The sequence below is a fragment of the Carassius auratus genome, chromosome 20 (assembly GCF_003368295.1).
Source record: "Carassius auratus strain Wakin chromosome 20, ASM336829v1, whole genome shotgun sequence".
NCBI lineage: Eukaryota > Metazoa > Chordata > Actinopteri > Cypriniformes > Cyprinidae > Carassius > Carassius auratus.
In genome coordinates this window covers 12,341,227-12,352,847 of record NC_039262.1, presented here as the reverse complement: position 1 = coordinate 12,352,847, position 11,621 = coordinate 12,341,227, and the positions used below count along the sequence as shown (strand labels likewise).

At 38.2% G+C, this 11,621-nt stretch overlaps 1 protein-coding gene across 1 annotated transcript; it reads left to right on the top strand.

Moving 5' to 3' along the window:
- The first annotated feature begins 438 nt into the window (after nucleotides 1-438).
- On the top strand, nucleotides 439-11,619 carry ttbk2b (tau tubulin kinase 2b). The gene is made up of 15 exons (XM_026291116.1): nucleotides 439-668; nucleotides 2,371-2,506; nucleotides 3,516-3,663; nucleotides 3,875-3,948; nucleotides 4,066-4,206; nucleotides 4,360-4,464; nucleotides 4,886-4,951; nucleotides 5,075-5,167; nucleotides 5,239-5,364; nucleotides 5,447-5,604; nucleotides 5,703-5,898; nucleotides 6,838-7,049; nucleotides 7,141-7,594; nucleotides 8,467-9,086; nucleotides 9,827-11,619. Exons 2-15 carry the CDS (start codon nucleotides 2,438-2,440, stop codon nucleotides 10,143-10,145), a joined length of 2,781 nt encoding a protein of 926 aa, XP_026146901.1. The 5' UTR covers nucleotides 439-668; nucleotides 2,371-2,437; the 3' UTR covers nucleotides 10,146-11,619.
- Nucleotides 11,620-11,621: the final 2 nt, after the last annotated feature.

Here is an 11,621-nt window from a genome sequence, read left to right as displayed (position 1 = left end):
TGTTAACAAAATAATGATAATGTTGCACTTTTTTATGTAAATCTTAATTTACATATGTATACTATTGCACAACAAATGTTCAGTGTGGGAGCATTAGCTATATCCCCACGCAAAGTTTTAAACAATGGGCATCAATAATAATTATAAAAACGTTAACACTTTACAATAAAGATCCGTTAACTAACTTGCTGACAATGAGCAATACCAAAGATTATAGAATAGGAAAAAAAGCCTTAAAGGGACTTTGGCAATACACAACGTGCAATATGCATTATTTTTTTAACGGTAGTTGAATACAACTGTAAATAAGGGATACAGCTTTTGGATCTAATAATGTATTAGTAAGTTATGTTAACAACTGAAAATTTTAATATTATGTATTCATTAAATTAGTTATTGATGTGATGGTCATTCCAAACGATGTTTGAAATCAAACCAAACCCATACAGCGAGATGTGACGTCACACATCGGTCCGCTCGCTCAGTCCTCGACGCTGCCGTCGCTGCTGAGAGAAGTGAGGCAAATAACGGGAACTTCAGTCGTTATTTTATGTTTCTAAATGTTATGGGGTTATGTCGTCCAACTTTTTATATCATCATGGCCTATAGAACAAAAACAGATGTTGTGAAGTCTTCGGAAACATCTTGTACCGCCGCTGCAGACAGAGGTAATGAACACACCGGGTCCGTGAATGAACGCATGCAGTCCGCTTAGCGAGCTAACGTTACTCCGCATTATTAGCGGGATTAAAGCTGTCACAACATTGCGTTGCCATTGTGTAACCTGGCAACCCTATGTTCAACAATAGCTGTATGTAGCGGTGGCGTTATTCAGTTTGGCTAAGTAGCTAACGCGGTGTCGCTTCATTGCGCTTTTTTGTTTTAGTGATTTGGTTCTGGCTGATGCTTTAGCTATAGCTAGCCTGTGTCATATGTGTCCCTCTGTTATCACTGGATGCGGAAAGGACTCAGAACGCCGCAACCAATATCTACAAGACAGCCGCAGTTTTTAGCATAGCTTGTGGATGTTAGCATACAAATTCAGTAACACAACACAGCCAGCTTGTAAAGACATAACAGGCCATCTGCAGCCATTCTTAAAGATGCCAGTATGGAAGTTGCTTTGGATTGTCATCCATCAGATCTGATGATAGCGTTGCAGTACAGATTTAATTATTAAAGCTTGAGTAAAAACCTTTTAATAGCGTTGAGTCACTTTTAAGACTATTTATATATTTTAAACTATAATGTTTTGGTGCTCCAATTCAAATGTATTCAAATGTAAAATCTACAGGTAAATTGTTACATGCATGCGTGCATAGTTATGCTTCTAAAAATCAAAACAAAGCAGCAAAACACTTAAACTATATATATATATATATATATATATATATATATATATATATATATATATATATATATATATATATATATACATAAAACATTTTATGGTGCGTAATTCAAATTGTTTTACGTTTATATTTTATATATTCTAGATTTATTACTAAAACAGTTTTTTGTGTGTCAAAATGTTAGTAATTGGCAAAAAACAACAACACATATTTTAATTGTCATTACACCATATAAAAGTGTGCAACAAGTAATGACATTCATAATTTACCAACACTGCAGCCAAATAATGACAGTATAAGACTGTATGCAATAAGTATAAAACACACAGTATACACATACATACAGGCATGCATGATATACAGAAAAATATATTGCTCAAGATAATGCATATATTTACCACTCCAAAAGATGTGTACATGACTTGGAGAACGTTTCATATAGCTTTTTAGCAAATATAAATTATTGCATTTTTATTTTATCATTGACATCAAACAGAGCCAAGGTTATCTGTCTTACAACTAAGCATGCATCTACTGTAACAGTATTTTGAAGTCTTTGTGATGTAGATTTACAGATTATGTTTCCCTGAGTCACTGTCTTGGAGATATATATTGAATTTTATTCTTGTTTCAGGCCTACAGTAAGCCTGTTCCTTAAGGATTTGACTCGATTTAGCTCCTTTAGTTTCTGCACCTTAGCAGTGACAGTCATAAAAAGAAACAGGACAAATTCTTCTACGGGTCTTACTTATTTTTCTCAAAAGACAACCTTAGGACAGGTCAGATTGATATAGTTTGGGTGCCTTCACAGAAGGCCTGCTTGCGTATATGGATGGAACAAATAAAATGCATTTTACATTATTTTTGTAGACATTTTGTCTACAGCCCTGTAGGTAAATCTCCCTCATTTCTGCAAACGTCTCTAGAGCCTTTAATTTTTTATGTAACCATACAGGTCCAACTAAATGAAGCATTTTTAAAATCTAAAGAACAGATCTGTTTTTTCTAATCTTTTCAGCGAGGACCCAAGCTCACTGATGTGAGGTGTAGATCTGAGTGTGCTCAGTCCACTCTTGAGCCTCAGGATGAGTGGGTCCGGGGAGCAGACTGATATCTTGGCTGTCGGGAGCGTGGTCCGGGAGCGATGGAGAGTGGTGAGTTGTTTTGAAGGAGCTGTATTTAGGAGGACAAGGCTTCAGGACCATTCAAATACTCACTGTTAGTTTCGTAGAGATGTTCTGATAGCTGTCAGTTTCTTTCATGGAAACTTTCACTCAGCCAAGGATTTTTTTTGCTTTTGAGCGCATTTAAACGATACACTGCAGGTGTGTTGAGCAGTGCTGACATCAGCACAGAAAACTGTACAGCATGCTGACAAATAGTCACGAGACACAGCATTTTATTTCATGATAAAAGTGTTGTTTTGCTAGGACATTTGTTCGAGACAGTATTTCATGCTTGAACAGAACTGTTGTAATATCTGTTCTCTGACACAAGTTTGAAAGCTGTCTGTCTACTCAATTATAGGAGGAGAAATATATACAGTACATTAATGTTCAAAAGTTTAGGGGTCAAAATATGTTGTTTTTTACATTTAGAATTTTTTTCAGTTCAACTTTATTTCCAAACTCAAGGTTCTTTAGCAAGAAACACACAATACAAACCAAAACAATACACACTAAAAATTCAATTATACCAATAATTCCTCATAGAGGACTGATAGCCTTCTTCAGGAAGCCTATTCAACAATGATGCATCAAATTGATCAACAGTGACACAGATGCTGTTATTTTGCACTTTTTATTTATCAAAGAATCCTAAGAAAGCTAAATGTTTCACGGATTCCACAAAAATGTAGAGCTGTATGACTGTTTTCAACATTGTTAATACTACGAAATGTTTCTTGAGCACCAAATCAGAATTATTTCACAGGATCATGTGACACTGAAGACTGAAATGATGGCTGCTGAGAATTCAGCTTGGTCATCTCAGGAATACATTTTAAAGTATATTACTGATGATTATTGATAATATTTTGCAATATTACTGTGATTTAAAAAAAATTATGCAACCTTGGTGAGACTTTCCAAAAACATTGAGAAATCTTCGGCCAATAAGTTTTGCACAGTAGTCATTCATTAAAAATGTCTCTTTCCTAACTAGTTGAAGAAGATTGGTGGGGGTGGTTTTGGTGAGATCTATGAAGTCCTGGACCAGGTGAGCCAAGTCAGTGTAGCTCTGAAAGTGGAGTCTGCCCAGCAACCCAAACAGGTCCTTAAGATGGAAGTTGCAGTTTTGAAAAGACTTCAGGGTAAAAATTAACATAATTTATTTAAGATACCTTTTTATTTTAGTTAATGAATATATAAAACAAGCACTTAAACACTATTTGAGCAGTCATTTTGCACTGTGTATGCTACTCTATGGGCAATCATATATTGCCAAACTCAAGGGGAATATTACTTAAAAGTATATGTAGATTTGTATTACATTACCCATTTTTGCCTTGATCCATTTCATAGGTAAAGACCATGTTTGTCGTTTTGTTGGCTGTGGACGCAATGACCGCTTCAATTATGTGGTTATGGAGCTTCAGGTAGGGCATCGAATGATTTATTCTTGTTTCTGAATTTATGGATGTTATCGCAACTCAATGTAATACAACAATGCTGATTTCAGTCACCTGAAGTGATGTTTGTCCATTGAACTGCAGGGAAGGAACTTGGCAGACCTTCGACGCAACACGAGCCGTGGCACCTTCAGCTTCTCCACCACACTCAGGCTGGGCCGACAAATCTTAGAAGCCATCGAAAGCATCCACTCTGTGGGCTTCCTGCACAGAGACATAAAACCAGTAAGAGTGCTTCACAGAGTGCTCTCTCACAGACAACCCTGGGTCTAAAATCACTTCTAATGTTGACTATAATTCATGTTTAATAGGGCCTCATTATTTCTTTTAAACTATATTAACTATTCATCAGACCTTTTTTTTTTTTTTCTCAAATAGTCCAACTTCGCAATGGGTCGACTTGTCAGTACGTGCCGAACCTGTTATATGCTTGATTTTGGGTTGGCACGCCAGTTTACAAACTCAAGTCAAGAAGTCCGTCCAGTAAGTAATCACAGATGTCTTTTAAAGCTTATGTTTATGAAATTTCATATCAGCGTTACTTAAATAGACAGTTCACCCCAAAATGAAAATTCAGTCATCATTTACTCACAATCTTTCCAATCTTGAATGACTTTATTTCTTCTATGGAGCACAAAGGTAGAAATTGGATTGGTTAATAGTTTTTATTATTTATCAGTCGTTCTTGGTGACAGAAACGATCTAAATGAGTTGTTCATGAATTGTTACATATAAAACTTTCATGAATACATAAAAAAAAGATAGTGGTGCAAGTCAAGGTTTTTAAATGAACACAAATTTCAATGTCAGAATTTTGACAGAATTTTCATTTTTGGGTGAATTATTCCTGTAATGTGTTTCTGTATGTTTACTTATGTCTTCTCTCATTTTTTTTTTTTTCAAGCCACGTCAAGTGGCAGGATTCAGAGGAACCGTCCGTTATGCTTCAGTCAATGCTCACAAGAATAAGGTAACTTCTCTCTCTTACATTCTCAAGCCAATGGCGGATGCCGGTCAGGTTTCTTATACATAGCAGGTCATGTTACTTATTCATATTTCACTAAAATGCACATTGTTCTTGTTCTTTATAAAGGAAATGGGTCGACATGATGACCTGTGGTCCTTATTTTATATGCTTGTGGAGTTCATGGAGGGTCAGCTACCTTGGAGAAAAATCAAAGATAAAGTAAGTTCTGCTCTGATCATAATTTTCCGTGGATAAGAGATTTGCTGTTCTCAGTCCTGCCATCAATACAGGAACAGGTCGGAAATATGAAGCAGACGTACAACCATCGCCTCATGCTCAAACAACTCCCAGAGGAGTTTAGTGTTTTTCTCGACCATATCTCTAACCTGGACTACTACACTAAACCAGATTATCAGGTACTGAAATTACTTAAGCTTTCTTGACCATAGATTTAGTAAATGTTGACAATCACTAACATGCTCTCTCATTGGGTTGCAGCTCCTGATGTCAGTCTTTGACAACAGCATGAAGAGCTACAATGTGGTGGAAAATGATCCGTATGACTGGGAAAGAACAGATTCAGAGGACACACTTAATGTTGGAACTCTGGCAACCACAGCTCAGCAGTTGACCCGCCTCACACCGGCATATTTGGGGTAGATATCTAGCATCTACAATGATTCAATGAAATACCAAGTCTCTGTGTAAACAGTTTGAAGTCAACTTGGTTAAATGAAAATCTATTTCCTTTCAGCATGGCCAATGCCTCCATGATCCCGGGCGATCCGCAGCGTGAGAACACAGAGGACGTCCTTCAGGGTGAGCGGCTCAGTGAGGCTGATAATTGCGCCCCCATCCCAATGCAGCCTGCACAGGGAGCAGAAGTATGGGAGGATATGGAGCACAGCCGCAACAGAAACCTCAACCACGTTCAGCCTCTAATCAGAAAGGTACTATTCATCACTCGGTTATTGACATAACCTGCAAACTTGCTAGTAAAAAACTGCAAACTTTTTAGTAAAATGTTTTAATGTTTAATAATGTAATGTTTATGAGCACAACACTGCTATTTCATAATGCTTTCATTTATTTCATTAACACCTTTTGAACTGAATTGAATCAACTCTGAACTGACTGGAGTTGAATAAAGACACTGTCATCTTCTGTAAAGTAACTTTGAGCTGAATTTGACTTTTTTCATAATTTATGAACTTCAACATTATTGAACTGAACTGAACCAACAGCTAAATAGCTATGAGCTAAATAATTAGACTTATCTTTTTAGTGGTGCTTTACACCAAAATTTGAATTGGACTCATATTTGATCAAGTTTGCATAATTGATTCTACAGTATTATTTTCCTGTTTGTAACTATGAACTGCTTTGAAACAGTCTATATTATATTAAACATTATATAAATAAAGGTGACTTGACTTGTACAGTGGCGTCTAAGGTGACTAGCACCATATTTCTGCTCTCTTACTTACTTTGGGAATGTGAAGTACTGAAGTTGCATTCTAATTTGGCCAATTTACCATTTTATTGACTGTCTGCTGTGGGGTTTTATCCTTTCATAAAACGTTTTGTCAAGACTTGTTTTATTTGAACTGAAAAGATGTTTAAATCATAGTGTTTATAGTCATTTTACAGTTTAGGATGGACACTGATGTTGTTTCAAAACAGCATTGCTCCCTAAACAACATATACATTTATTCTAATATCAATAATTTCTAAAATGATTTCAACTGCTCCAAGTTTTTATTTTATTTATTATTTTTTAAGATTTAAATGAGTTGGTCTATTGTTACTTACACCTCACTCATCACCTTTTTTGCCAGTCTGGAGTCTGCAAGCATAGTGTTTCCATTGAGCTTGTGTTTCTGATTCAGGTGGCTAGTGAGGAGGAGCGGAGCAAAGAGGGCAACCAGAGCCCCAACAGTGGCTCCATCCAGGGCTCTCCTAGACGTGTGCGCTCCGAGACCTTGCTCATCGACCGTGTTGCTCCTCTACTGAGAAGGATGCGCCATAGTCAGAGCATGGGGCTTGACAAAAGACTGACCCCTGAACCCAAACCCACCATTGAACGCTTCCTTGAGGCCTAGTCAGTAAACAGAATCCTAATATTCTTCATTATAAATGTGAAACTGTCTCTTAAAAACATCATAACCACTTCTCCTTCTTCATCTTATTAGTTTAGGAAAGCAACGTCCGGGTCTGCCCCAAGACAGGTCTGTCTGTCGGGTCGAACAGGGCTCGCTGGAGGATGAGGAGTGTGCGGCCAGCAGCGGTTACGTTGCCGTCAACCTCAGCCCCGTCCCACAAGAGGGTGACTCACAGGAATGGGTCCTAGTGGAGCTTGAGGGTGGTAGCGGTTCAGCAGGATCTAAACCGGATGAGGAGGAACGCTCAGGGATCTCACCACACTCTTGCAGCCCCCTCGCCCTCCCTCGCACCTGGTCTGACCCCTTGCCTCAGCGCGCTAGCAGTCTGAGTGGTTCAGCAGAATTCCACACAGGCGTCTGCCACACTGGTCCTCCATTCGCCAGACTACCAGGCTTGCCTGGAGTGATTGGCCTGTCTGGATTAAGAAGACTGCCCACAGTACAGCCTGCGTCAGTGGTCCTAAACAGGACTCATCTTGAGCAGGTCAGTATCTCATGCTACAATCTAAAGTAAATCTTTTAGTATTTCTAAACATTGTGAAGTATACAGCAACTATTATATCATGAAAAAAATCCTTGTCATTAATTTTACCAATAGTGTTTTAGTAGATTATCTCATGAAATGTGACCTGGACCACAAAACCAGTCATAAATTACATCGGTATGAATGGAAAGATTATTTCATTGATGCAAATTCCTCGCCTATAACTCACTTTTTTGAGATCAAAATAGGTCACCTATGAGATTTGCTTAGATCCAGTGAGAAAGTGCTTTTATTGGGGTGGTGGGGTCGTGCAAGAGTATTTTGTGATTTTACAAGGTTAAATAAAAATCTGATTATTTCAATTAGTTTTGCATAGCATTTTCTTTATTCTTTACTTCTAAAAATATGACTAAAAAGGGTTATATTTTATGTATTTGAGGTCTGAGATATGGGATTGGTGAGTGGTCAATATTGGTCAATGTACACAATGTTCACCCCTTTAATCCCCCCACTATCCATCTTTCAGATGATGTATAAATCTCAATTTTAACAAAATGACTCTATAACTGGTTTTATGGTCCAGGGTCTCAAATATGTTTTATTGTGTATTGAAAACTGTAGCAGTAAGCAGTGATCGTTTATGGGTGCATTGCAGTGGTTTCACTGCAACATCACTATATCTCGGATTTTGGCCAGCGACTTGGATTTATTTATTACTGTATCAAAAACATCAATAGACAGAAAGTGAAGCTGACACAAAGCTCAACAGCTCCGCAGATGATGGTACCACTAAGAAAAACCGGTGTATAAGAGTTTTTCCTTGCAGAGCTCCATTAATAATGTCCTGTCTCTTAATGTTATTCACTTCACAGTCATCCAATGCAGTGCTACAGCCAGTTCAGTCTCAGCAGAAGACAGGAGACGACTCTCAGCCTGACAATCCATCAGGCCCTGCAGAAAAAGAGCACAACCACGTGCCAGATATTTCACCCTCTAAAAGCCCTAACAAGCCAGATGAAAACATTATCACTGTCAAGGCATCTGACAAGGATGTGGAGAGTGACTCGGGCTGTCCTGACGGTGGGCCTTCTTCAACCCCCAACCAGGGTGAGACCACTGGACACAGTGTTGATGCAGCTCCGGCATCACCTCGTGAACTCTCACCCCGAGCCAGTCGCATCCCCATCCGGGACCCGGACTCTCCAACCCGTAGGGGTTTTCCAGCTCCGCTTTCTCCGTCTCTGTCACTGTCATGTGAGCACTTCCCCTCAGCCCTGCTGCGTGACAAGTTCACCTTCCCCACCGCTTCTCGAGGGTCAGACTGGCAGGTGGAGGAGCCACTCTCTCTGTCTTGCTCCTCAGGACCTGTGTCGAGCAAGAGTAAAATACCGAGACCCATGAGCCCCACACTAGTGCCGGATCAGCTGTCTGCACGATTTATTCCACGGCCACCACCAGGCAAACCGCCCCTTCGCACAGGTGGCGAGAACAGGTGAGAGGACCAAGAATTTTAAAATGTATGCTTCATCGTGTTTTGAGTTGTATCTTCACAGGCTGCATGCAAAACAAAAGCTGGTTCTTTTTAGAGAATTAAAAACATAGAGTAAGCAATTTGTAGTCAATTCATGAACAACTGATTTTTATCAACCATTATTTTTAGACATATGAGATGAACAACAAACATGAACAAACAAATACATTGAGTAGGATCAGTGTAATTTGATTAATGAATAAATGATTCTTATGAGCCATTTCTTTTTAGTAAATCAAAGACATAGGGCATGTAATCTGATTTGTAGTCTAACAAATGTGTAGACTCTTACAAACCTGTTCTTTTTTAGTTAATCCAAGACACACAGGGTTGTCCACTTTACTAACAAATGCCTATTAAGAGCTGGATCTTTTTTTAGTGAATCAGATAAAATGAGTGCGATCAGTGTAATTTGATTCATGAATAAATGGCTCTTATGAACCAGTTCTTTTTTAACTGAATCAAATACATATAGTTCAACCAATGTAGTCTGATTCACAAACAAATGACTCTTATGAACCCACTCTTTATAGTGAAACAAAAACATACAACTTGACCAGTCTAGTCTTTACAAACAATCAACTCTCATTCTTACCTGGTTCTTTTTAGTTAATATAAAACAACAGCACAGCCAATGTAATCCAATTCCTAAATATACATCTACATGATCAATGTGATATTGAAAGTTCTTGTCATTTCAGACGTAGACGCTACCGCATTCGTGCTAGCAGCACCGGTGACACGGACCTCTTGGACAACCTCTCTCAGCTCATGCAGGAGCGAGGAGGACTGGCCGCCAGCACCTCACGTTACCAACGCACCACCGCCTCCTCCCTGCAGCGCTCGTTAAGCTCCTCCCCTTCCCGTTTTGAGGGGGGTCACAGCCATTCACCAAGTAACTGCTCGGCCTCCCCGCCTCCTCGAATCAGCGACATAACAGTAAATCACGGGTCAGGGTTCTGCCCAAGAGTCCGAGCTAGAAGTCCTGAGGGCAAAACCACAACCAAAATGAGCAAATAAAGAGAAAAGCTTGTAACCTATGATGTGAGTTGTCAGTAATTTGACAACCGGTTTAAAAAGTAGCGTTTGATGAACTGTAGCGTTTTTACATGTAGTGTTTTGATAAGTAAAGCGATAAAGGACCAGGTATTTGCCGGTTGGTTGTGATTACTTGAAAGCATCATGTTATGGACATTTTTGAAAAACATGAAATATTAACATGCTAAATGTTCCAGTGATGCTGTAACTTTCTCCTAAACAAATTGCCCATTGCATTTCATTGCAATCAGTTAATTTTTTTTAATTTTTTTGTATTCTATATAGTTTGTGCCATATATTCTTTTTCTTTTTGGTACAAAAATCATCTGTTTACTTTTCCATGTTTTTTGCACTTTCTGGTTTACATACCTTAAACACGTCAGATTTTGAACATGAATTATCAGTTGCTATCAGTGAGAACGTTAGAAATCCGAAACCAGTGGGGCTGCACTTAGTAACTCATTGTATTCTGTCAAACAGATGCATGTTTTTTAGCCACTCCAGATACTCTAGCCTTACATTTTCTATCATTTTTCTGTTTTTCAAATCATTGGTCCAAGTGTTTATGGTTAAATACTCAATTCAAAAGATAGCTATCTATCTATACAGTGTAACATCATTCATGTATAGGTGCATCTGGTACAAGCAAGCATGTGTATATATGTATTTCAGGGAATGTATGTACTGTAAGCTGTATCATCTATAGAATGTATTTATTTATTTATTGGATGTGGTTACATACCTGATGATGTAGCTTTATTACTTGCTACTGAGTGAATTCGCCATCACATTAAGGGTAAGCAACCTTGCAATTGCCAAGTATAATCTCTTCCATGCCTGTATTATCATACTAACAATCCCTGTAAATAGTCATAACATCAGAAAGAAACTTAACCGATATATTGCAATGAAACACTATGGACCCTAAAATGAACTTGATTCAAACACTATATATAGTCCCATTATCATATTACTTGAATACATCAGAAAGATGTCTGCTTGATATGTTGGCTGCTAATGCCAAGACTCTTCTGTGGTTTTTGGGATTGAATTCTCCATCACGGCATTTATTGAAAGCTGTCTGAGGAGTGCAAGACCCATGTGATGTACAAAGAAAGAGATTGTAGCTACCGAGTCATTACCACGACTTCATTGTGTGCTGTGCAGCTAGAATAGTTGTTTTGTTCTGGATCGTCTATTTTGTCCTCTGGAAGTACTTTTGCTTTAAAAGCATCAGTATAGGGCCACAACTGTTGGTACGATGGATGGTTTATCTTAAGAATTGTACATAAGCTGAACTGTATATAGATATAAATATATTAAGAAAAAGAAATTCCACCTCATGCTTCATGTACTGTATTTTGCTAACGCATTTCAATCATGCAAAAAAAAAAAAGTTACCATGTTGGAATGTATATGTATTCATATCAATGAAATAAATAAGTACTCTTAAGGACT

Bases quoted from the DNA above. Each gene is read 5' to 3' on its own strand.
- ttbk2b (XM_026291116.1), top strand. From the start codon at position 2,438: ATGAGTGGGTCCGGGGAGCAGACTGATATCTTGGCTGTCGGGAGCGTG. The intron at 3,949-4,065 runs GTAGGGCATCGA...ATTGAACTGCAG, and splicing joins ATGTGGTTATGGAGCTTCAG to GGAAGGAACTTGGCAGACCT. The intron at 4,207-4,359 runs GTAAGAGTGCTT...TTTCTCAAATAG, and splicing joins TGCACAGAGACATAAAACCA to TCCAACTTCGCAATGGGTCG.